The 28,000-nt window shown below is 41.1% G+C and overlaps 1 protein-coding gene across 2 annotated transcripts in view; it reads left to right on the forward strand.

The window, feature by feature from the left end:
- Positions 1-28,000, forward strand: part of itpr3 (inositol 1,4,5-trisphosphate receptor, type 3) — a 534,890-nt gene that overhangs the window by 327,297 nt on the left and 179,593 nt on the right. For both annotated transcript variants that reach the window (XM_061272597.1, XM_061272598.1), the window contains exons 24-26: positions 18,527-18,647; positions 18,730-18,784; positions 18,916-19,081. In XM_061272597.1, coding sequence (XP_061128581.1) covers positions 18,527-18,647; positions 18,730-18,784; positions 18,916-19,081 — 342 coding nt within the window. The remainder of the gene's footprint in view (positions 1-18,526; positions 18,648-18,729; positions 18,785-18,915; positions 19,082-28,000) is intronic.

Raw genomic sequence — 28,000 nt, forward strand, 5'->3', positions numbered from 1 at the left:
AATCTAAACCGAAGGTAACTAATAACTCACCCCCCCCCCCCCCTGTTGTCACATAAGTGACACAATTGGGGTTGCCTTAAAAAGTCATTTTGGCAAAACAGTTTTGTTACTGACGTGGTCAATAACACCTTATCCATTATCGCACCCTTTGTTGTCTGAACTAATGCCATTTTCAATTTTGTCAATGCTCCTACTTTTGGTGTCCACGCGAATGTATCTTTGACTGCTAACGGCTGTCCATGAGCCACACCTGTCAGTGGCTTAGCAATTTCAGCATAACGTGGAGCCCAAGCTCTGCAGCAATCACAGGAAAAAAAAACATAAGTTGTTCTTTGTGACAGATCGTAGTGTGTCTAATATAGCCTGTTTCCTGCCTCATTGCACGGCTCTCCCTTTCACTGAGAGTAAACCAACATAGTTTACTTCTGGTTTTACCCATCGTAACTTCTGTTACTCGACTTCATGTCCATTCAGGCCTAAATGCTGCATGAGGAGAAATGAATCTCATCCCCACGCTTCCTTTGTTTCAAAAGCAATTATCATCAATGTAGACCAAAACTTGACTTTTAGATGAAAGCGTAAAACCAGCCATTCAATTCATAATAATCAATATGTGTGAAATAAGCCCTATTTTCTTTTCTTAGCATTACATTTGCTCAAGATCACTCTTTCTTCAAAGTTGTTCTGCTAGTTATTTTCTCATAGCAGTCTCCAACAACGTCAACCATTCAACCTGTATCTTGTCAGTCATTCATTCCTGCTCATTTGCATCTCTCTCTCTCTCTCTCTCTCTCTCTCTCTCTCTCTCTCTCTCTCTCTCTCTCTCTCTCTCTCTCTCTCTCTCTCTCTCTCTCTCTCTCTCATACACATACACATACACATACACATACACGCACACAGCCTCCATTATATACCGGTCTCACTCTCCTCAAGCTCTCTGCAAGCTGTTCACACAATCATACATTATTTTCAATTCACATTCCTCATTTGAATTTGTCCCATCTCAAGGTTCTTGATAAAACAACCCACTCAATCATTTGATTCCATAAGCTTTTCATTTCCACAAAATTTGCAAATTTATGACAATTTTTCTTCCATTCATTCCTAATGGCACATTCCACGTTTCACATTTACATTGTCCCAGTTTGAAATTCACATCATTCAGCCCATTCAAGTCACACCGGGGAAATTTTTCAACATTCCCAAAATCGCTAAATTAAAAAATTATGTTTTCACATTAACTTATTAATCCTTTGTATGGCATGCTAAAACTTGGCCAATAAAAGATTGATTGATTAAATTTTCTGCAAAATTTCACAAAATTAATTTTTCCACCTCTAATTTCTACATTTTTCCAACTGATTCAATTCTGTTCCAACATCATTCTGTTGCATCCTCTAAGTATTTATTAATCTTTTACGCCTTCACACGCAATTTCGCCAGAAATTGCATTTTCTGGTTTCAAAATAATTTTGCCTTTTTGTGTCGTAGTGCGAATCGAATAGACCGCAGTCTAGTAAATTTCCTTGCACACTATTTTGGCCAATTTCATAATTTTAACACATAGACACACATAAACACACAGAACACAAGGACAAGACAAGGGCCCACAATAAAGACAGAGTACACAAACAACATCAACGAACAGCGCTGCGCAAACGTCTTCCTCTATTTGATGTTTTGGTTTTACTATTTTTCTTTTTTCATATTAGTGGCCTTATCTTTCAATAAGGTTTGACACCTGTATCATTCGCATACATCAGGATTGTTTATACTTTGGGGAAACTTAACAGCTTTCATCATGCTTCTTGTTTGTACAGGAGTTCTAATTGACTGACCATGACATATTTCGCTATTATATGGGGAAGGTTTCAGGTCTTTTAAATTTAGATGCATGTTTTGCATAGGAGCAGAAAGAGCTTTTGCCTCAGGCTCCTCTGCTTAACAGTGCGCCCGCGCACTGTGGCTTCATTGTCTGACAAACATACTTGCGGCCTCATCGCTCTTAATGACACTTGCCTCAGGTTTGGTAACTTATTTAACATACCGTTTTTTTTCCGTGTATAGTGCGCCCCCATGTATAATACGCACCCTAAAAATGGCATGCTGATGCTGGAAAAAAGCCTGTACCCATGTATAATACGCACCCAATTTTTATGAATTTTCTTTTTATCAAATTTTTATTTTTTATTTTTTTTTTAAGTCCCAATGATCATAGGGAGGCAATGGGTCCCATTTTTATAGTCTTTGGTATGGTCTTAACTAGGCTGGATGTAATTTTTTTTGTTGGCGTTGATTTCTCCGACTGCCCATAAACACACCACCGCGCTCCGTGCGCGCACGGGAAAGAGGCGTGCGGACGTGAAAAAGGCGGCTCTGTATGGGAGAGACGTTGAAGAGGAATAAAAACACCCTTGGAAACCAAAACTTGGTGATTTCAAGTTTCATTTCGAGGGACATTTGTCACGTCTCGTCCCCAGTTTTGCTATGTGTCTAGGTTGCCATAGTTTCTGTTCGCGTCGCCCCTCTCTTCCGGTCCGCGATGGAGATTAAAAAAACAAACAATATTTGACAATAACACACCATCAAGGATTGCACCATCGCATCAAACCATGTGTTGTCAATTATGAATTTTACTGACTAAATGTGTTGGGCAGGATGGCTGAATGCGATGCGCGATTGACAACAAACAAGAAGGTGATTTCAAGTTTTATTTCGAGGGAGATTTGTCATGTGTCGTCCCAAGTTTTGCTATGTGTCTAGGTTGCCATAGTTTCCGTTCGCGTCGCCCCTCCCTTCCTGTGTCACCTCAATCGATGTAACGTGTTTTGTATTTAAGTCCTGTCTGCCCCTCGCTCACCGTCGGATCATTGCATGTGTTACTGTCATGATGTCTGCTTTCTGTTCCTGTCTTTGGTAATGTCACCCTGTCTTTTTGTTCCACGACTTTGTCGGTCAGTCCTGTTGTTGGTTTTGTTTTCTAAAAAAAAAAAAAAAAATTTAAAAAAAATAAATAAATAAAAAAAATTTGTACCCATGTATAATGCGCACCCCAGATTTTAGGACAATAAATTCGTTAAATTTTGCGCACTATACACGGAAAAAAACGGTATATACTTCTCATCTCCTTGTACATTGTCAGTAACACTTTGACATCCCCCCATTTTAATAAATTTAGTCCAACTGTCAAATCCTAGGGATTTCTAAAGCTGGAATGTTTCTTTAGTGGGATAACGACTTTCTGTGGTAATTCCTGCTTCGACCAGTTTTCTGATGAGGAATTCTTGCCTGTGCTTCGACAGAAATTCGTTATTTCTTCCCACTATATTACATGCAGCACACACACATTCACACCGCGGAATTTTCTTAACACAACAAGGTGTATTTACGTCTACAAGTTTCATCTGTAGACCGAATTCCTATCACTTGGAATTCACAACAAGGACTCCGCCGCCCTTACCCGGGTACCCTTTTTTCCGGGGACTAAAATACCCTAACCACGCAGCCAATCGTCGCCGCCAAGAGGTGCTGAACTGGACTTCGCCGGCCTGGTGGATGAACATCGCTTCCCAGGGCTTTCCTTCTGGGTCCTGGGACCTCTGCCGTGCACGGAATCGGCGTCTTTAACACTCCTCGGATCAGCGAGCAGATTTGCAGGAATCCCGGACGAGCCCCCACAAAATGTTGGGTTCACAACATTTATCTGAACAGAATCTCACAGAGGCGGGATATGTCTTCGATGGCAAGCGACTTCTGCGGAAGGGCACAACCCCAGCCACACAGCGAGTGTGGCTGAGATCCGCGCCTTCCCTCAGTTTGGTCGTGCCTTTTATTGAGGAACAAACAATGGGGCAAGTGTACATGAATGCATAGGTTCTTTAGGCAGGAAGGACATTCCACAGCACAACAGGATACTATCTTGGACAGAAGTGGTATGGTCGGCTCATGACTTTAGCTAGACAAAAGACGTAGTCTTAGTGCCTATGGGACGGATACCCCTGTGGCGTTCTCATGACCTCCACTTAAATAGGACGTTTGTCTGCTTCAGCTATCGCATGACAACCTCATGTCCTGTTTATGGATAGCTAACAATGGGGCTTATTGTATAGCGCGACTCGTGACTCCAGACATGAGTTCCTTAGCCAGCCATATGCTCCCAAGTCATTATCACGAGGTCAAAATGTCACATCCTGTAGAAGATCCTGCACACATAGTAAGTAGATACATAGAATCCAATGATAAAAAGTATATTATATATATATTATTCAATCCACGGGGGTGAAAAAGAGCTCCTTAGAGTAGGACCGGGCGTGGATAAAAGCCATAAACGTTTTTCAAACCTTCTGTGTCACTCCAAATCCTTAAATCGAACTCTTCGTCCGCCGTGTCACTTAGAAACAAAGCCGCTAATGATGCCGGTAGTACGTGGGGCCCTTCGTCATCTTCGTCATCCCGTGATCAATCTTTGTCCTATATGTAAACAACCCCCGAGCCGCGTCGCGCTGCTGACGTCACTTGAAATTCAAATTACAGTAATCCCTTGCTACATTGCGGTTTGTTTATCGCGGTTTCACTTTTTTGGGGGGGGTAAAATTTTGAAAAAACAACAACATATAAGTCGCTCCTTATTATAAGTCGCCCCCCCACCAAACGCGACTTATAGTCCGAAAATTACGGTACCTTCCCACGCAAAATGAAAACAGCTAAGGTTATCCCACTGTATAAGACAGGAGATAAACATCCCTTTACAAATTCTAGACCTGTTTCTCTATTATGTCAATTCTCTAAAATCTTGGAGAAGCTTTTCATTGTGAGACTGGATAGCTTCACTGAGATACACAACTTGTTAACTGACAGCCAATATGGATTTACAACAAATAGATCAACAATTATGGCATTAATGTGTTTGACGGAAGAAATAATTAACTGTACTGACAATAAGGAATATGCAGTACGAGTATTTATTGATTTGAAAAAAGCTTTTGATACCATTGACCATAACATATTATTATATAAAATGGGAAGATATGGGATGAGAGTTGTAGTATTGAGCTGGTTAAAAAGTTACATTACTAACAGACAACAGTTTGTTAAGATGGGTACCGTTTTTTTCCGTGTATAGTGCGCAATATTTTACTAATTTATTGTCCTAAAATCTGGGGTGCGTATTATACATGGGTACAAAGAAAAAAAATTTTAAATTTTTTTTTTTTTAATTTTTTTATTTATTTTTTATTTTTTTTTAAATAAAGTCATGGTACAACAAAACCAACAACAGGACTGACCGACAAAGTCGTGGAACAAAAAGACAGGGTGACATTACCAAAGACAGGAACAGAATGACAGTAACACATGCAATGATCCAACGGTGAGCGAGGGGCAGACAGGACTTAAATACAAAACACGTTACATCGATTGAGGTGACACAGGAAGAGCGGGGTGACACGAACAGAAACTATGGCAACCTAGACACATAGCAAAACTGGGGACGAGACATGACAAATCTCCCCCGAAATAAAACTCACCTTTCTTCTTGTTTGTTGTCAATCGCGCATCGCGTTCAGCCATCCTGCCCAACACACTTAGTAAAATTCATAATTGACGACACATCGTTTGATGCGATGGTGCAATCCTTGATGGTGTGTTATTGTCAAATATTGTTTGTTTTTTAATCTCCATCGCGGACCGGACGTCATACGGAGGCCGCCATTACAAATGCGCAGAACGGTTGCGCAAGACACGTCAGCTATATAAAGAGCGAGAGTTCAGTTCTCCACCTATTAGTTTCAATTCACAGTTTAATTAGCAGTTTCAATCAGCAAATAACAAAATGCGTATTACAGGTAATATTTTATTTCACAACACTTTGCCTTGTTCCTTTCGTCTCTGCTGTTCATTTCAAACACGCTCCATACGACCGCAATGCTCTTGTATCAGACGCTCGCTCGATCACCTGCTAGTTTGCCGTCTGTCACAATGTACCCTACACAAATCCGAAACATTTTTTGCGGCTCCGAGTCACGACGAGGGGCAAGTTTTGGTTTCCAAGGGTGTTTTTATTCCTCTTCAACGTCTCTCCCATACAGAGCCGCCGTGTGCGCACGGAGCGCGGTGGTGCGTTTAGGGGCAGTCGGAGAAATCAACGCCAACAAAAAAAATGACATCCAGCCTAGTTAAGACCATACCAAAGACTTTAAAAATGGGACCCATTGCCTCCCTGCGTGTGTGACGATCTTTGGGACTTAAAAAAAAAAAAAAAAAAAAAAAAAATTTTAAAAATAAATTTAAAAAATTTCATAAAAATTGGGTGCGTATTATACATGGGTACAAGCTTTTTTCCAGCATCAGCATGCCATTGTTAGGGGTGCGTACTATACATGGGGGCGCACTATACACGGAAAAAAACGGTAATCATATATCATCATGCCTAGACATGACTAGACTGTGGAGTCCCACAGGGGTCAGTGTTGTGTCCCATATTATTTATTCTGTACATCAATGATATTTTATTTGTAAGGCGTCAACTATTTTTAAATGTATTATTTTCGCGGATGACACCAACATCGTCTGCTCTGGCAATAACAAATATATTATTGGAGAGCATTACAACTGAATTGTCCAAACTAAAAATATGGTTTGACATTAATAAATTATCATTGAATGTAGACAAAGCCAAACTGATGGTATTTGGAAACCGTAAAATAGATACACAGGTTCAAGTAACAATAGATAATGTCAATATTGAACAGGTTTGAGATAACATTTTTAGGAGTAATATTAGACAATAAATTCTGTTGGAAACCTCATACAAGATATGTTAGAACCAAAGTAGCAAGGAGTATTGCAGTACTGTACAGTGCAAAACATATTCTGGAGCAATGTTGTATACGCTGTATTGTTGTCTTGTTTTACCATGTTTGACTTACTGTGTGGAGATATGGGGAAATGCATACATAAGCACTTTAAAACCATTAATTATACTACAGAAAAAAGCTATGAGAATTGTACACAAGGTTGGGTTTCGAGATCATACAAAAAAATTGTTTTTAAAATAAAACGCTTTAAAGCTAATGGACTTATTCAAATTTAGACTGGCACAGATAATGTATCAAGCAAAGACTCAAAAACTCCGAGGGAACATTCAAACAGTGAGTCCGCAATAGAGGATGAGCGAAGTGGTGAAGGATCACAGTATATTTACATATACAGAGGTCTAGAGCAGTGGTCCCCAACCTTTTTTGCACCACGGACCAGTTACGTGTCAGAAATATTTTCGCGGACCGGCCTTTATATAAATAAATATATTTATATATATATATTATTTAAATCTTTATATATATAAATAGGATGAAATAAAATATACGACTGGCATGAAAACAAATATAAACCACATAAAAATAAAACGTTGAATTAGTGGGAGCACCGATCTCTTTTCTCAGAAATGAGCCGTTCCCATCCAGGCGTAATCGGAGACAATGACACCCGAAGTGGTTAAGGTTTGTCTTTAAATGCAGGATGCTTGGTCTCCATGTGCCGAAGCAGGTTTGAAGGCTTCATTGCCTCGTTAGCTAGCCTTTCGCCACATATGCGGAGTGCACTTGGCGCGTCAGAGTCAGCTGTGGCGATAAATCCATATTTTAAGTAGGACTCCAGAAATGTTCTTTTAAATGCAGCTTTCCTTTTCTTAGAAGTCGTAGCCTCTTCTTCTTCCGTGTCCTCATTGGACGTTTTTCCCTTTCCGAAGAGGCTTTCCAAACTTCTCTGTTTCTTGCTCATTTTTGCTTGACAGATGTAATTGGGAGAGATTCGCCAAATTTTTTATATTTTTCAAAATAAATTCTTACTCATTTTTTCTAGCTTTGCGGGCTCGATTGGGGAAACATGTCAGCAATTTTTCCCAGTTATTTTTATTTATGTCAACACCAACGTTTTTATTTTATCTTTTTATGTCTTCTCCAGAGCTCTATGCTCAGTTTGTATTGAGTGGCCAACTTTATTTCTGTGAGTGATCAATATTACTTATTATTAGTTTTATGTTTGCTGCTAGTGTTCCCTGCACGTTAAGTTGTGAAAGTGAGAAGCCACCCCCATACTGCCCCTCTCAATACATGCCCAGTTTCTCAGACCAGCTGTCCCTTCACATTGAGTTGACAAGCAAGTGGCTGTTCCGGGTTTGGTGCATTAAATAAATTATAGAACTGCAATCTGCTCAGGGACTAGTTATTGCTGTTTGGCGCATTAAAGTGGCACTTGATGACTTTATTTTCACAATATTTTCACAATTTGTATTTTCACAATATTTTTAGAACTTACCTGATGGGGCATCAACTTCCAGCTCGTTGAATAGTACTTTTGTCATGGCCTGAGCGTATTAGTTTTACTGGCACTAAACAACTCTGAGGAGGGTGGAAGCAACACTGCCAAACAAAAAACTACAAATGTGCTGACTGCTTTAGGTCGTCACTACCCCCTTTGTATGCAATTACGGAAGTCGATGCTAACGTCAACATATGATTACTGCTGTCATAACAGCAGTAACATGCGTTGGTCCAAATCATCGGAAGAACCAAAGATTTTGCCTGAGGCCAGCCGAATACAAGCACATTCAAGGACAAACATTGCTTTCACTCACTGACGTGAGCTCGAAGACGAGGTGCTATTAGAGACGTCAGAATTCTGTTAAACTTACCGTTTTTTCCATGTATAATGCGCCCCCATGTATAATACGCACCCTAAAAATGGCATGTCGATGCTGGAAAAAAGCCTGTACCCATGTATAATACGCACCCAATTTTTTATTTATTTATTTTTTATTTTTTTTTAAGTCCCAATGATCGTCACACACGCATCTGGGTGTGGTGAAATTTGTCCTCTGCATTAGACCCATCCCCGTGTGATTTTGATCCATCCCCTGGGGGAGAGGGGAGAGGGGAGCAGTGAGCAGCAGCGGCGCCGCGCTCGGGAATCATTTAGTTTAGTTTATTGTTTAGCACATATTATTATAGCAATAACAGTGCAAGGAGGGAGACGAAGCCTAGGGCTTGTAAAGAGCTCCACTCCGATACAAACAAAGTGCAAAAGCAAACAAAGTGCTGTGTCGTCAAATGTCATTCAAGTGTTTAAAAAATATATATACATACACACATATATATATATATATATATATATATATATATATATATACATACACACATACACCTACACATACATACATACACATACACAAGTAAATAAACAAAAGCATAACAAGCTATATATTAATTCGTCATATTTATACATGCATACATACTACGAAATGCGAAATGTGTATGTATACATACATAAACAAATACACTATACAAAATGAGAAACAAGACAACAAAATAGTCACATAGCGATGTTGAAACAATCAAAGAGACACCAAGTAGGAATAGCTTAGAGGGGACAGAAGAAACTGCAAGCAGAAAATAACAAAAACAAGGAAGAATCAGAGTATAAATTGTGGTTTAAGTTGATGTTCTTAGTATGAACCAGCTTAGTGCGGTGGAGTAATTATGGACTGTTAGGATCATGAGTAGAGAAGGTGGTATTTCAGCTGCATTCTAAAAGCAGCCTGTGAAGACATGGATCGGATATGGATTGGTAGCTCATTCCAGAGTGAGGGCCCTCTAAAGGAGATATTATATTGATGGCGTGATGTTCGACAGGAAGGTGGGTGGAGATTGTCCCTCTGTCTTGTTGGATAAGAATGAAGATCAGATACAAATGTGAAGAGATTATAAAAGGTGGCTGGAAGACAGTGTTTCCTATATATATATTTATGGATGAGTAGACAGGTTTGATGAATGTTTACTTTATCAATTGGCAATAGTGAATCATTTTTAAACAGCGGTGCCGTTGGTTCATATCTATTCGAGAAAGAGGTCATTCTTAGGAACTTCTTTTGTATGATGAGTAATTTGTTGAGGTATGTTGGATATGTGGCTGCCCAGACTGTGTTGCAGTAATTGAGAAAAGGAAACAGGAATCTATAATACAGAGTGAGATGAGCAGAAGGATGGACCAAGGGACAAACTTTTCGTAAAATACTTAGTATTTTCATAGATCTTTTGCAAACCAAATCAATGTGTTCAGACCAGTTTAATTGTTTGTCTACTGTAACTCCTAAGAATTTGGTGCTAGCAACTTTCGTTATTGTTTATGTAAATTTTGGTCTGTTCTTTGGGGTAAGATTTATTTATATTGCAGAAGATCATGAAGTTACATTTTTATATATTGAGTGACAACTTATTTATTTTGAACCATTTTGTAACAGCGTGCAATTCAGTATTCACACTTGCAATGAGGAAATTAAAATCATCGTGGGTGGCAATAAGATTAGTATCGTCCGCAAATAACAAAGGGAGAAAATTTGAACAAGACATGGAAAAATCATTTATGTACACCAAAAATAATAGAGGACCCATTATTGAGCCCTGCGGGACCCCAGATAGTATTTTCGATCTGTTGGAAGAACAACCATTTATATATACATATTGTTCTCTGTTAGAGAGATAGTTTGTGAACCATTTCAGGGCAGAATTGTTCACTCCATATCTCTCTAGCTTAGCGATAAGGATCTTATGGTCGACGGTATCAAATGCTTTACTTAAATCTAGGAAGACACCAAGAGCGAAATTCTTATTGTCAAGAGCTGTTGAGATGTGGTTGACAAGCTGAAGCAGTGCATGCTCAGTAGAGATTTTTTTGCGGAAACCATATTGATGTTTATAGAGAATATTGTTTGTTTCTAGGTGCTTTGCCAATCTTGAATAAACCATTTTTTCTAGAATCTTGGAAAAGCATGGAAGAATGGATATAGGTAGATAATTACCATATTCATTTGTCTCACCAGCTTTGAAAATAGGAATGACTTTCGCAATTTTTAGTTCTTGGGGTACAATGCCAAACTTTAAAGATAAGGAGAAAATGTGTGTCAGTGGAATTTTTATTGAATGAATGATTTTGTTAATAAGTATGCTTCTGATCTCGTCATGGCCAGGGGCCGTGTTTTTTAAGCTCATGACGATGCTGTAAACTTCCTCAACACTAGGAGGGTCAAGAATAGAGAGTGAAGGAAACTGCCCTGTAATTAGGCAACAGGGGCTTGTATCAGAGGTTGAGAAGCTAGATGCCAAAGTAGCGCCAACATTTACAAAGAAATCATTGAAACTATTAGAAATATCTATTGGGTTAGAATGGGCTCCATTCTTCCCCAACATCTCACTTGGGGTAGATGTTTTAGTTTTTTTGCGATGTAATAAATGGTTGATAAGATTCCATGTTGTTTTGATGTCACCAGAGGCTTGTGTAAATTTATCAGCATAGTAATTTTGTTTGGTTTTCCTTAATAATACTGTAAAATTATTTTTATATTTCTTGTATGTTTCTATATTTATAGGGGTGGGATTTGCAATATATTTTCTATATAGTTCATTCTTTTTACGTGAGGATTTTTTAAGTTCATCCGTTGTCCAAGGTTTCCCCTTAGAGTTATTTTTACGACTAGAAATTAAAGGAAATGAGGACTCTAATGCATTTGTGAGTATTGTTTGAAAGGAGTGATAGGCTTTGTTGACATCTTGCAAGAGAATAACCTCATTCCATGATACAGAACTGATGATAGATACAAAGGATACCATGTTTTCCTCAGTAAATTTACGGAATTTCATTTGATCACCAATATGACCTTTGATTCTCGGACCACTATCACTGTGGATGAAATGGAAGACAGGAAGATGATCAGATACATCACAGATCAACAGCCCGGATGTTATCTTGTAGTCTAGAGAATTAAATAAAATGTTGTCAATGAGAGTGGCCGTTGAGCTTGTGATCCTGGAGGGTTTGTTAATAAGAGGGAAAAAGTTACTGGAATATAATATATTAAGGAAGTCTGCTGTATGTGACTGCTTAGTTTCAAGCAAATTAATATTATAGTCACCAAGTAGGACACATAATTTGTTTTCTTTGTTTATGATTTCTAGAGTAGAGTCAAGGGCTTCATTGAAGGTAATTTTATCAGAATCTGGTGGTCTATATATACATCCAATTATCACGTTTTTGTTGTTTATAAGTGAGCAAGATGAGAGTTCTATAAACACAGATTCTGCTACAGTCATATCAAAGTTAACGCTTAGATCCTTTCTGGGTGAGAATTTGAAGTTGTCAATCACATACAGTGAGACTCCTCCACCTTGCTTGTTTGGTCTGCAAGAGTGTATAGGAGTGTAGTGAGAGAGAGGGTTGCAAGATGTATTATCAATCATCCAGGTTTCAGTAAGAGCTATTACTGAAAAGGAATGTGTTAAGGTTGATAAATAGGTTTTTAGATCATCATAACTTTTAGAGATACTCCGTATATTGTAGTGGACAGTGGAGAATACATTTGTTTGGCAGTGGCCAGGAGGAGTATTGCACAATTTGTTAAACATTTCTTCAGAAAAATATTCACATGACAATTCAACAGATTTTAGGGGAGTGTAATTAGTATCTGGGTTAAGAAAGGACTCATAGATACCAGCATTAACATTCTCTAGATCAAATGAATTAAGTAATAAAGAGTCTAGAGTTGGTGGGACAGAAATTCCTGCATTTGCGAGAATGTCACTAGATGGCATGAAGGGTGTCAGAGAACGGTCTACCTGAGATGGATGTCCTCCCCGCCAGTCTCTGTTTGCCATATTGTGCACCGCTGTAATCCACCATTCTCGTCCGGAGGGTCCATAGGTACCAGTTAATGGTCATCAATTCAGCCATTGTAGATGTTAGGTTCCCCCACCACCAGGCCATATTTCTTCAGTTCCTCCAGTTCACTCACAGCAAGAGTTTTGACATCTTCTGGTGTTGCTCCGTTCGTTTTAATCTATACCTTGCAATTTCTGACCCACGTTGCGAGAATCTTGTTTTCCTTCTTCAGTTTGCGTGCGTTCCAGGCTATCTCAGCATTCTTCTTAGTGAGGTGCTCATTTAGGTAAACACCCGTTCCCTGAAGTTTCCTCCCTTGCTTCAGAAGATCCACTTTATGTTTCCTATTGATGAATCGAATGATAATTTTCGGAGCATCTTTTGGTCGTTTTCGATTTCTTGGGAGTGTGTGACAAGCGGTAATGTTTCCTTTCTGGAGTTTCATATGCCTACTTTCGAAAAATTGTACTACCTGATTTTTGAGCGTTGACAGTTCGTCCGAAGGAGAGTCATCTGTCGAGAGATCCGGAGGACCCGCCGCCCTGGCATAGAAGCGGTGTGATGTTTTAAGACCAGTGATTATGAGGTCTTCTTGTCGGGAGTACTGCTCCAGAGCATCAACTCTCCGTTCAAGCGACAGGATTTTTTCATCTTTCTCCTTGGAGGCTTTCTTAAGCTCCGTTAGTTCAGACGTTAGCTGGAGCAGGGTGGCTTGCTGCTCTAAGAGTGTGGTAATGTCTTGCCGTATCAAGTCAATAGATGATTTAAGTTCATCGTAGCCCTCATTTTTTTTGGAGGGCGGCATAGCGTAAAGTTTGAAAATGTAGACCAGCCAGCCGTTTTAACTGATTCCCTTGTTAGCGAATACGTTTCATTCGATTGTTTTTAAAAAAAATTGTTGTATTGTGTGCATGCGTGCAGGCAATGTTCGAAATGTACATGTACTTACCCACTGTTAAAAGCTTTATTTATATCGTTGCACCAAAATGCACGCCAAAGAAATGCGTTTTGGTGGTCGTTGAAGACGCTAACTGCTAACGCTAGCTTCTGCAAACGTTTTAGCTTGCAAGATGGGAACACTCCCAAAGTGCAACTTGACGCTTGTCAAGCGATCAAATAACTAATTGATCTGTCCACTGTGTGATTGCCTCTCACCTTGCCGACTGTAGAATAGTCAGTCAACAAAGACGACGAATGGAAAGAATGAAATGATCGAGAACACTTCCTTGCCTTGCCAGTCCAAGGTATATCCTGCCTCAGGAGAATCTCGAAAGACTCAAGTTACAACTAGTGATATAACCCCCCAATTCCAACCCTTAATGCTGAGTGCCAAGCAGGGAGGCAATGGGTCCCATTTTTATAGTCTTTGGTATGGTCTTAACTAGGCTGGATGTATTTTTTTTGTTGGCGTTGATTTCTCCGACTGCCCCTAAAGGCACCACCGCGATCAGTTCGTTTAAAATGAAACGAGGAAAGTGACGTGCGGACATGTGAAAAAGGCGGCTCTGTATGGGAGGGAAGTTGAAGAGGAATAGAAACACCCTTGGAAACCAAAACTTGCCCCTCGTCGTGACTCGGAGCCGCAACAAATGTTTCAGATTTGTGTAGGGTACATTGTGACAGCAAACGAGCAGGTGGTCGAGCAAGCGTCTGATACGAGAGCATTGCGTTCGTATGGAGTGTGTTTGAAGTGAACAGCAGAGACAAAAGGAACAAGGCAAAGTGTTGTGAAATAAAATATTACCTGTAATACGCATTTTGTTATTTGCTGATTGTATTAAACTATCACATTCATTGTCAGTCAAGAAGAGGACTGTTCGCATCGGATCTATAGTGCGCATGCGCAGTGATACTGCCTCCGTATGACGTCCAGTCCGCGATGGAGATTAAAAAACAAACAATATTTGACAATAACACAGGTTTCTGTTCCTGTCTTTGGTAATGTCACCCTGTCTTTTTGTTCCACGTCTTTGTCGGTCAGTCCTGTTGTTGGTTTTGTTAGAGAGTTATGTTAGTTTACCAAGTCTGTGTTTTGAGTTCCTCCAATGAACCCTGGTCCAAGCTGCACTTGGTCGCCCTGCTCCTTTCCACACTCCATCCGTGACAAGATTTTCTTCAAAAATTGTTGTACCATGATTTTCTTACAAAAAAATAATAATAATATATATTTTTTTCTTTTTAAAAATTGTACCCATGTATAATGCGCACCCCATATTTTAGGACAATAAATTACCGTTTTTTCCGCCCTATAAAGCGCACCTAAAAACCAAATATATTATCAAAAGTCGACAGTGCGCCTTATAGTCCGGTGCGCCTTATATATGGATCAAGTGATGAATTTGTTGATCCATACTGGTTGTACACAGTGCTCTGCCAAAATGTTTTAGTATGTTTTAGTACGACTAGTAAATTACAAGGTCGCATCGCTTCCCAACATTACGGTAACTGTAGTCAGGGGGCGTCACCGAATGGCTGTTGTACCCGTGAGGCTATTTCATTTCAAAATAGGCTGCTCCGTTAATGTTTCGAGTAAATCTACGGATCGATATGGAAGGAGAACATAGGTAAGTAGTACCAATGCGTTAGATCGAACTTTAGTCAGTTCTGATCATTTTACAGGAGATCGTTTGAGAAACGCGATTGTTTACACTTTGTTGAGGCTCATGGGAGATTGCGAGCTGAGGCTCATAGGAAATTGTGGATGGCTAATGCTATAACGATAGCTGTTATACGCGCGAGGCTATTTCATGTCAAAATAGGCTGCTCTGGTAATGTTTCGAGTAAATCTACGGATCGATATGGAAGGGAAAAATAGGTAAGTAGTACCAATGCGTTAGATCGAACTTTAGTCAGTTCCAATCATTTTATAGGAGATCGTTTGAGAAAAGCGATTGTTTACAGAGGACTCGTTGGTTATTGGCTAGTGGGTGCATACCGCAACCCTAGTCAACCTCAGTTTGTTGCAGTAAAGCTTCTATTTCATGTGCTTTATAGTCCGGTCGCCTTACATATGGACAAAGTTTTAAAATGGGCCGTTCATTGAAGGTGCGCCTTATAACCCGGTGCGCCTAATAGGGCGCAAAATACGGTAGTTAAATTTTGCGCATTATACATGGGAAAAAACGGTAATTGCTATGACATACACAAATTTGTCTTGGCTCTTACTAAAGGCATTACCGTTTTTTCCATGTATAATGCGCCCCCATGTATAATACGCACCCTAAAAATGGCATGTTGATTCTGGAAAAAAGCCTGTACCCATGTATAATACGCACCCAAATTTTGACTCCTACTTAAGTCCGTAAACGTAAAATTATTTCAGAAAAAAGATCATCTTTGGGAACAACCGGATGTTATTCTGCCGGTCAGTATCACTGCACATGCGCTACCAAACTCGATAGCGAAGAAATGTTTCGGATTTGTGTAGGGTACATTGTGACAGCAAACGAGCAGTTGATCGAGCAAGCGTCTGATACGAGAGCATTGTGTTCATATGGAGCGTGTTTGAAGTGAACAGCAGAGAAGAAAGTGCATCTGTAATGGCGGCCTCCGTATCATATCCGGATTAAAAAAATAAATAAATAAAAAAAAATGTATAATGCGCACCCCAGATTTTAGGACAATAAATTAGTTACATTTCGCGCATTATACATGGAAAAAAACTGTAGTTATTTTGCCGTGAACGGCAATTCTCCTGCTACATTATTTTACTGTGAATGGGTCTGTTTGGTCAATCGTTAGCGCCTCCAGTGAATTGTCTTTTTTAGGTGCAGTAGGTTGACCGTGAATAGGTTATTTTAGCGCGATGTGTAGGCTGCTGTGTAATGGTCGTGTATACTATGTATGAATGCATTTCTTTTCAAAATCATTTTATGACAAATTTTAGACACTTTTTCTGTTGAACACCTCATCGCTATTCATCCTTTACACAGCTACAGGAAACAGAAATGTAATTCAGTCCAACTGCAAAAAGCAAAGTCTCAGAATTTCACAACACTAGGCCTCTGGCACTATGAGAAATGTGTCCACTTCAGGAAATACACTACCGCTTTTGTCAACATGGCGTTGCAATAAAAAACTTAAAGTGATAAGTTCCACAGTGCTGCTTTAAATGAGGTTTTTTTTTTCCATGTAGTTTTGAAATATCCTACTTCAATCATTGAACACACCCTCGAGTCTACCAATAGTGAAGGCAGGGTTTTAGTGAACCATGCGTCTTACTAGTTAGAAAAGTACTCACCAAAATAACTCAGCTCTCATTAGATTAATGTAACTACATTCTTATAGTTGCAGAGTATCAATGGTTTTTTCAGCATAAAATTATGGTTCAGGTGATTTCATGACATTACCGTTTTTTTCCGTGTATAGTGCGCAAAATGTAACTAATTTATTGTCCTAAAATCTGGGGTGCGCATTATACATGGGTACAAAAAATTTTTTAATTTTTTTTTTTTTTTTTTTTTTTTTTTTTTTAAGTCCCAATGATCGTCACACACGTAGGGAGGCAATGGGTCCCATTTTTATAGTCTTTGGTATGGTCTTAACTAGGCTGGATGTAATTTTTTTTGTTGGCGTTGATTTCTCCGACTGCCCGTAAACGCACCACCGCGCTCCGTGCGCGCACGGGACAGCAAACGAGCAGGTGATCAAGCAAGCGTCTGATACGAGAGCATTGCGGTCGCATGGAGCGTGTTTGAAGTGAACAGCAGAGAAGAAAGGCAAAGTGTTGTGAAATAAAATGCACAGAACGGATGCGCAAGACACGTCAGCTATATAAAGAGCAAGAGTTGTTTTCTTCCTATTAGTTTCAATTCACAGTTTAACTAGCAGTTTCAATCAGCAAATAACAAAATGCGTATTACAGGTAATATTTTATTTCACAACACTTTGCCTTGTTCCTTTGGTCTCTGCTGTTCATCCTAAAACACAAAGGCGCTCTTTAAGCAATGCGACAGTGAGCGCCCGGCGCGCTGCGGTTGCGCGACTGCACCAAATTAAGCTCCCTGCGCAGTGCGCACTGAGGTCCACTTAAATTTTAGAAAGTACATCAGGACTTTAAAAATATCTTCTAAATTTCAGCGACGGCTCTGTCACAATAATCAACCAGCGCGGTGCAGTTGGGCGGTCGGCGGCGCGCTACGGTTGAGCGTTCTCTCGCGCGCTCTCTCTCTCGCTCTCTCTCGCTCTCGCACACACGCAAACGGGATATCATACGGAGGCCGCCATTACAGATGCGCAGAACGGATGCGCAAGACACGTCAGCTATATAAAGCGCGAGAGTTCAGTTCTCTACCTAAATCCGTATTACAGGTAATATTTTATTTCACAACACTTTGCCTTGTTCCTTTCTTCTCTGCTGTTCACTTCAAACACGCTCCATGCGACCGCAATGCTCTCGTATCAGACGCTTGCTCGATCACCTGCTCGTTTGCTGTCCCGTGCGCGCACGGAGCGCGGTGGTGCGTTTACGGGCAGTCGGAGAAATCAACGCCAACAAAAAAAATTACATCCAGCCTAGTTAAGACCATACCAAAGACTATAAAAATGGGACCCATTGCCTCCCTGTGTGCGTGACGATCATTGGGACTTAAAAAAAATAAAATTAAAAATTAAAAATTTTTTTTTAAAGAATTCATAAAAATTGGGTGCGTATTATACATGGGTACAAGCTTTTTTCCAGCATCAGCATGCCATTTTTAGGGGTGCGTACTATACATGGGGGCGCACTATACACGGAAAAAAACGGTACTTGTTGATTAACTTCTGAAATGTAATAATTGTATCCATCTGGAGCGCGGCATCTCTGTCTTGTCCTCATCAGTTCATCCTGAATGTGCGTCTGGACTACCGCCTGTCCTTCTTGCTGTCCATCTTCAAGAAGCAATTTGTGGATGTCTACCCGCTGGCTGATGCTGATGCTACTACCAGTTTAGAGCACACAGGTGCATTACCGCTCACGATGGAAGCAGTGGGCAGTGAGTCTGAGGGTGTGGCTCCAAGCTAACTAATAATGTGTTTCTGCAGCTGCCATCAACCTACAGCACATTGGAGAGCAGGCTGAGGCAATGTTTGGAGTTGGGTACGTCATAGAGGACTAAGTGTAAATTTGTAACTTGTGTCCAACCGTTGCGTGTGCGTGTGTGTGTGTGTGTGTGTGTGTGTGTGTGTGTGTGTGTGTGCGCGCGTGCGTGCGTGCATACGTGCGTGCAGAAAGGGGAACAGCATTCTTGAGGTGGACGACGAAGGCGGCCGCATGTTCCTGCGTGTCCTGATCCACCTCACTATGCACAAGTACCCGCCACTGGTTTCTGGAGCTCTGCAGCTGCTTTTTAGACACTTCAGCCAGAGGCAGGAAGTGCTGCATACCTTCAAGCAGGTCACCCTCCCCTCCCACCATATATTTTGAGTGTGTTGAGGAAATGTTGAACCAGTTGTAACGTAACGTTTTCAACAGCGCTATATAAAGTTAAAACCCCTCACCATTCCTGTTTTACACTTGCGCATGTCTGAAAAACAGGAATAAGGTAAGGTGCTGTGGTTAATTTCAGTTTTGAGACGCCACCATCAACTCAAAAAGCCCCACAATGAAGCCCCGAAATGATGGAGGAGGAGAGAGCAAAACTGTGGGGGCATAATAAGTTTATAATACTTAGGAGGGAATTGACCGCAGAGTAATTTGTATTTGAGTATGTCTGTATTTTTTTATTATTGACAAATAGTGGGTGGCACGATGAAAACTGGTTATCGTGTCCGCCTCACAGTCCAAAGGGTGCGGGTTTGATTCCACGTCCGGCCTTCCTTGTGTGGAGTTTGCATGTTTTTCCCGTACTTGCGTGGGTTTTATCCAGGTCCTCTGGCTTCTTCCCACATCTCCCAAAAAACATGCTTGGTAGGCCAAATGAGCATTCTAAATTCCCCATGGGTGTGAGTGTGAATGGTTATTCGTCTATGTGTGTCCTGCGATTTGCTGGCAACTAGTCCAAGGTGTCTACCGCTTACTACCCGATGACTGCTGGGATAGGCTCCAGCATGCCCGTGACCCCCGTGGGGACTAGGGGTACAGAAAATGGATGGATGGATGAATGGAGGGGAAAAAATGGGCTACAACAAAAAGGACACGTGCATAAGCACCATATGTGGTCTATGTTTATAAAGTGAAGTATTGCGTTGAAAGTTACGGTAAATTGACCCCAACATTGGCACTTATGTGATAAAATTGTATTAAAAATTATGTCAGTGCTGCAATTCCCTCCTGAAAAAAACTTTTCACAAAAACAAAAGATTTAACAGTATTTTGGAGCAGAGGGTGGAATACTTATTGATGCCCACTTTTTGGGTGGAGTCTGCTTGATTTGACACATCAGCCTGACTGCGCCACGGAAGGATGCTATCACAATTTCTCCATTGGAAATCATTGTAAACACTTTCAGTTAAATGTACAAAAACTGCTATCAAATGGCATGAAAATTTACCCGGGCATCTCTATTTATAACTACTTCAACTTTGTCCAGCTCAGTGGCCTAGTGGTAGAGTGTCCGCCCTGAGGCTGGAAGGTTGTGGGTTCAAACCCACATTTCACTTTCATCTTCATTTCACTTTAATAATATTGCATCTCTATGCACTCATTTTCACAGACTTAACGTCAGGCTTTCTGCTGATTTAAGAGCTGTGCGCTCTGTTTTCACTTCTTGTGGGTGTATTTTGAGTAGTTGTGTCAGATAATTTGCATCAAAAGTGTTGTATTATTCTTGGGGAACACAATAATGTGTTAAATGCATGCTTGCATTAGCTTACTCGTTAACTTGACTGCAGTGCTTCTTTGTGTTCATAAATATTAACAGGAAGTGCCCCAAATTGAACAGGAAGTGAATAGAATGTGCCCCAAAATGAACAGGAAGTGTTCCAAATTGAACAGGAAATGAACAAGAAGTGCCCCAAAACTTACAGGAAGTGCACCAAATTGAATAGAACCGCTGTGTCCAATTTTGCAGGCTGCATCTTCCAAGGCCAGTTCAAAGGCTGGGTCCTTCGCAGCCCTGCAAGGTCCGCCTCCGTGGACCGCATAAGCCGTGGCAAATTTGGACAGGCGGACTATCTCTGTACAAAATAATTGGCATCCTCCTTCAATGTACAATATGGCAACGACGTGGCATCATTTCCGGTGCAACAAGGCCACACCGCCTGTGTCCAAATTCACGCAGCCTCCGACAACCAGCCCTTGAATTTGGCCTGGATTCTATAGAGATGGATCGTGAGTTAAGGCTATGAAAATGTGACCTTCACAGCCTTCATTTCAAGATTCAAGATTCAAGAGCTTTTTTATTCGCCATGTTTGAGCGTGCCAAACAAGGAATTTGACTTCGGTACATCACACCCTCTGTTCAACATTTAGGCGACTAACAAAAATGTGAAAAATGGCCAATATTCTCAAACATCCCCTGATCTTAAACTCCCAAAAGGGCAAGGAAAAACTCAAAACTCCAGCTAGGGGAAATGAGAAACCTTGAGAAGAGACCACAGATGGGAAGGTCCCTTATCCAGGATGACCAGGCTGCAATGGATGCAGAGAGGACACATAGTACAAACAGTGTAGACAAATTAAAAAAAGGTGTAGAGAGCAGGATGTTATTGCACAGTAATGACTCTGAGATACTAAGAGTGGTGTGAGTTCATCAGAGCAACAGCCTGGGGGAATGTTAGAGTGGTGCTCACTTTAACGTATTTTGCAAGAACCACACGGGAGAAAATTAAGTCATTCTGGGCACCTGCAGGCGGAGAGTCCATTCGTCACTGTGCGTACAGCAATGATCGAGTGACGTCTGACTCTCGCCTCCTGCATGAGCATTTTTATTAAGAGAAACAGGGTGGGGGTGAGAGTGGACTGGAGAGAGAAGAGAAAGCCCTTGACCTCTAGTCAAAGCATAGCAGGGGATGTTTTACGACATGGTGTAGGATGGGACGAGCTAGGTTATTTATTACTGGTTACATACATTCCAACATAATCATACGATCAAGATAGTTTGGAAAACCCTGACATATCCCTCCTGTTTTATCATATGATTATGTCAACCCAATCCACAAACACAAGCAAGAAAATATAAAGAAGAATAGTAAAAATAATAAAAACACTAATAAAAAAGATCAATAATAAACAGAGATGACAGCGGCCGGGTTGGGATCGTGTAGTGTGAAACATGTAAAAAACAACAAACAATGATAGCAATAACTTCCAGTGAAGATGAGGTTTTTCCTCAATACTCCAGTTCAAACCTGGTGTGTGATCTAAAAACCTGCTGGCCGATGTTAATATGCAGGAAAAGTCTCACACAGTCCCTCTGCCTTAGGCGACCAGAATGCTATCAATAAAAAAAAGCCACGATCCGTTCTGAATGAAGTAGGTCCCGTCCAATGGTGCAGCCATGTTGTTGGGAGAGCCCTTACGCCTTGAAATGGCTCTCCCATCCTGGCACACAGCGGTGATGTCCAAAGCTCCCAACCAGTTTCCTCCTGGAGAGCAGTTGTCGTTAATGCATTCGTGGGTTTCATTTTCTTGGCTGAAACACGTGTAGTCCATTTCAGGTAGCCTCCTGGTTTAGGCCACTTGTGGCATCTGTCGTCCTCCAACAGTCACATTGGGATTAATCCAAAAGAGTTTGATCACAGATTCATTTCTGCGAGCCCAGGGTGGTATGGGTAGCGTCACTGTCTGTGACAGCACGGTGTTGATATCCAAGTCCTCCCATGGATGCCATACATTTTGCTTCAGTGACATTCATTGCTCTGGCCTCCAAGTGAACTTGTGTGGAGCAAGGGGAGTTTTCGAACACACACATAACATCCCTCTTGTGTGTGTGCTCTCACAGTGACCTTTACATACCGGTACCAAGTGTTGGTTTTGTATGGGTTTCTGGGATCTCATGACCAGTCCTCAAAGTTCTCATTGTGTGACCATCGTTTTCCACGGTCAGCATTGTCACTTGGTCTGTTCAGATGCATCCATAGACCACAGCATGCTCCAACCACAACGCAGCAGAGGATCCACCTGGCATGTGGAGCCCTGTTGCTACTAAGATGACAGGAACACCGAGACATACCCCCGCCTAGCGGAGTTGGGATTGTTGTTCGCAGACTTCGCCACCACCCTGAAATGAGGGGTCCAGCACTCCCTGTAGCTTGCAGTGGCTGAGGTGAATCCAACTGGGTCGTTCAGCAATCTTCACTGCGGTGGGGGTAGTCAGCAAGACTTGGAATGATCTCTCCCACCGTGGGCTGGCCCAGTTCTTTCTTTTGACGACCTTCATGTAGACCCAGTCTCCTGGATTGATGGGGTTGTCGACCTGTGAAGAGGAAAGATCAGGCGGCAGTAAATTTGCATTGGACACATCTTTCAGTTTGAGCGTCCTGATCATATAATCTGCCAAGGACTGTTCTTCATCTGCCCTTTGCAACTCTTGTAGTCAATTGTAATGCCCTTTTTAACGAGGCAGATAGGAGTGTTTGCGGGAAGAGTTTGAGCACTTCCTAATGATTCCTCCTAACCAAACACCGTTCATGACAGGGGCTTTCCCATTTATTGCCTCCTGTCTTAAAGGAGATTCCCTTATCCATGCCGCACCCACACAGGTTGTGCACATAAACGCACACACACCGAGCGCGCACACAAAGCTCAGACGAACGACAACAGCCCGACACAATTTTACAGAGATTACGCACGAACACAGAACACAGACAAAGGGATTCTATACATCTCTCATGTAGCTTCTTTTGATAGAACCTCCTATTGATAACTGTATAGAGGACTGTTTTGCGTATAATCCCTTACTCAACTCCCTTGCTTCTACTTTTCCATGTCGGTGCAGTCGTAAGTGACCCCTATTGCAGTCATTGTCTTGTTAACTGTCACCTTGTGCGACTCCTATGCATGATAGTGTGAAAGTCAAAAATTGAACCTTTCCAACTTTCTGACCATCCAAACTCTACTGTGGGGCAACGAACTTACTATTTTATTGAGTAGGTACATTGTGCAACCTAGCTTCCTCTTGACTGAATTCACTTTAGTCCAAATGTCCTATTCTAAAATTTATATAACTCGACCTCTCCTTCTTAAGCCTGACGAGCCAAAATATCAGATGTCGTTCTTGTTTTCTACCGTTTTAGCCTATTTGTTCCATCCGAATCTGTTCAGTCTCCGAATATAATGCTTTTCTCTGTAGCTCTACGCATTATTTATTTTTTTCACAAATCTCCTCAGTTCTGTCAAACCCAGCGCACAATGAAGCTCCCTTCCACTTTGACCCAAGCTCCACCAAGTTTAGCAACGCCACAGCAAGGAGTGTGATTTGACCGTCGGACACTTCTTTTGCAGCACCTCACACTCTCAAGTTGGTGTTCTTTTGTTGTTGCTTCAGAGCCAACCCATCCATCACTCTCGAATGAGTCCATTGTTCAAATGAGTCAATTTTCAACATTGTGAGTTCCTCCGCTTCTCACTGTCTTTTCTCGTCCCTGAGGATGTCGTCTTTTCTCTGGAGTGTACTTGCCCCCCCAAGCAGAACAACAGTCTTTCCTTGTCCTTGCCAAAGGCCAAAGATGCCTCAAAGCCAGGCACCGTTTTGTAGACGTCCACGGCTGCAGGCGGAGTCTCGGGATCGAGTTTCAGGGATCCTGGCACTTAGAGTGACAGACTGGGACATCAAACTTGTAACCAAATGTAGCTGCTGCCATCAATTCGCTAGTAACGTTTGTTTACCAAACTTCAAATTATCCTAGTAACAGCGATCTCATCTTTATATTGTAAGTCCTGCAACTCATCCTATTTTTGAGCTTTGTTTTGTCTATAGTTCCAATTTAATGGGAGAGTACATTATCTTCAGTATCATTATTCAAAATTAATTCAACGAGGTCTGCGTTCCACATCTAGCCCTGATGTATGTCTTGACCTCTCAAACGTTACTTGTGTCATGCTTGCTCAAAAATGTGACTTAGAATATGGTGCTGTGAATTTCCAATCTCCTTGATCAAATTGGATCCCGCTTCTTAGCTCTTCTTTCTCATGCTCCAGTTAGCCTGCAATTGTCCAAATCAATAATGTTGTTTTCTTTTAACTGTTTTTCTTTTGAACCTCTAAATCTCTCGTGTTGCTAACCTATCTACACCAGGAAACTATTTAAAGGGTCTTAAAGAAAGAACCAACAGATTACTTCCAATATCTCCTCATTATTGATGAGTTAGCCTCCCTTTCCTCACTCGGGTGCATGTCTTGTCAGTTAATGGAAACCAGATGTCTCGTGCCAATGAGATCATGGACCAAGGCCCAAACAATCCCGCACGAGCCTGACCCGAAACATGACCCGGTCACACTTAGGCTTACTAGTGAGATATACATTGCATGATACCAGAATAGAAATTTACCACAGTATGACACCAAATGTATTAGAAAATCCATATGTCGTAAAGCGTTGTATTATTACTATCTTCCACTATCTGTCCTACTCACTCCCTCCTTCTGAGGCTTGGCAGCGCGCATGCCACACACCTTGACAAGCTGTTTGGGAGAATGTGTTCTTTACTACATATGATTCCATCATCATTTAATTTGACTTTCTTTCCAAAACGCCTCTCAATTTCCCAGTTCACACATCTTCTGCATGTGTTACTGGTTCTCCAGTTTTTTCTCTAGTTAATTATCAATCCAAAAGCAACCTCTCTTTTTTCTTAGCATTTAACTTACTCAAAATCACTCTTTCTTCAAAGTCGCTCTACTAATTTTCCATAGTAGTCACCAACAACTTCAACCATTCAACCTGTATTTTCCTTTCATTCAGGGAATCATTCATCAATGCTCATTTGCAACTCTCACACAGTCTCCAAAAATGAGTCCTTCTATAACATTGGTCCCGATCTAGTATCCAAGCTCACCACACAACATTCATATACCATTTTCAACTCAGGGTTCCTGATAGAACAATCCACCAATCCAAAAAAAAACTCAACTCATAAAAACTACTGGCAAATCAATGTGATTTTTATCTTTGTTTTTAAATTTGAAGAACTCAATCTCTCAGATTTAGCTCGCATATAGAAGTTTGTATAATTTTACTACACCACCAATCAATTATTCCTATTAAATGTAGCATTGCAATGTCTTAAATTCACAATTTTGCTTCTTCCAATTCCTGAAAGCATGTTCTGTAGTTTTTTTTCCCTTCAAATTTCTCATGAGGGCTCGACACTTAACATGCACTAGTGTGGATCAGTTTCTGCTCGCAAACAGATTTCTCTCTTTTCCTCTCATTTTTATCTTTCCAAATCGTTTCTGTTCTGCGATGCAGATTGGATAGACCACAGTCTAGCAAATTTCTTTACACTAAAGGTTTAGCCAATTTTCATCATTTTAATCCACATGCACAGCTCTCGCGCGTAAAGTAGGTCCCAGCACCAATGATTCATCACAGGCTGGCCATTTCCTGTGGTCGATCATGAGCTAGTCCTTCCCACGCACACAAGGACAGCACATTCTAACTTTTTATTTATCTTCTAGAAGCAAGTTGCATTTATTTACCACTTGATTTGCAAATTTTAACTTTTGTGTACACAATTTGATCTCTGGTCATTTGTCATTGGGCATACAAACAGCATTGTCATACTTCTTGTATGGACAAGAGCTCCAATAATCCAAAAAATATTCTAATAATCTGACAATGACATGTGGGGATCTATTCTTTCTTTCTCTGTATTAACATGAGCGGTCAAAGTGGAGGAAGCTTGTCATGCTGTAAATGTGACTTTTCCTCTGCCCCTTCCTCAGCCCTTTGATTGTTTTTTTTTTTTTTTCTCTCTAAAACTCTCTTTTGACCAGTGTCCGCGTTTCCCACAGTTCCAACAGTTCTCAGAATCTGATGGGGGTTTTGAATTGTATGGTGGCCTTCGGCCTTGTTGGTCTCTAACTCTTCCTCTCCCACTTTGGGAACTTTGGAAGAAGACCGTTGTATCTTCATCTAGGTCATTACTATCATCATCTAGATGACATACATCAGAACTTTTGCCTTTTGTGATACTCGCAGTCATCACTTTTCACCTTTCTATTTTTTGTCACATTTCAACTTTCTTTGTACTTCATACTTTTCCTTCTACTTCGGCACGTATTGCATACAATTAAGAAATCTACTCGCCATGAACTTCTCATCTCCTTCAAGAGCTAGAGATTTCCATCCATCCATCTTCTTCCGCTTATCCAGGGTCTGGTCGCGGGGGCAGCAGCTTCAGGAGGGACTCCCAGACTTCCCTCTCCCCAGCCACTTCATCTCGCTCATCCCGGGGGATCCCAAGGCGTTCCCAGGCCAGATGAGAGACATAGTCTCTCCAGCGCGTTCTGGGTCGTCCCCGGGGTCTCCTACCGGTGGGACATGCCCGGAACACCTCACCAGGGAGGCGTCCAGGAGGCATCCTGATGAGATGCCCGAGCCATCTCATCTGGCTCCTCTCAACGTGGAGGAGCAGCGACTCTACTCAGAGTCTCTCCCGGATGACCAAACTTCTCACCCTGAGCTAGAGATTTATCGCTCCTTTTTCCCATCTTAATTTTAGTAGTTTTAAATTTTCCAATTTTTTTTCATTTTTTTTTCTTTGAGGATCCTCAATGCAGGTTTAAATTGACCTTTCAACAATTACTAGCCTGTATTATTGCCGTTGATCAATGCTAGAACTGCTATCTAGTCAATTTATTCTACCAGTCACACTTTCTCAACCACACAAACTCTTGCGCTTTTTATTCTTAGGCCTATCCAGGATGGGTGTAAAACCCTTCCAAACAGCTTGGAAAAACGGACAAAAAAAAGAATCTACGCCCTTCTTCGATTAGGAAAAATAAACTCTGTTTTTTTCTTAGCCCGTTCCTTCCATTGGGACTTGAACCTAAGATGTTCTTTGGCCTGAAAAACGTACAAAGAAAAATCTACACTCTTCTTTGATTAACAAAAAAGAAGCTCCATGTTTCTTAGCACGTTCCTTCCACTGGGATTCTAACCCAAGCCAGATCCTTACCCAGCCCTGCCAACGCAAAGTCCTCTTTTAAAAAAAAAGAGCTGCTTCATCCGGAGAGGCGACTCTACAACACCCCTTCCTTCCCTGGGCACTAAAGACAACAGTCCTGTTACCTGGCCCTGCCAACGCGAAGTTTTACCCCTTAGAACAGTGGTTGTCAAATGAGGGTACACGGAGGTACGTGAGATTTTACAAAAATATATAACAGTTTGAAAACCACTGCTCCGGAAGAGCCACTTCATCCGGAGTGGGA

This window comes from Syngnathus typhle, linkage group LG2 (genome assembly GCF_033458585.1).
Source record: "Syngnathus typhle isolate RoL2023-S1 ecotype Sweden linkage group LG2, RoL_Styp_1.0, whole genome shotgun sequence".
Taxonomy (NCBI): domain Eukaryota; kingdom Metazoa; phylum Chordata; class Actinopteri; order Syngnathiformes; family Syngnathidae; genus Syngnathus; species Syngnathus typhle.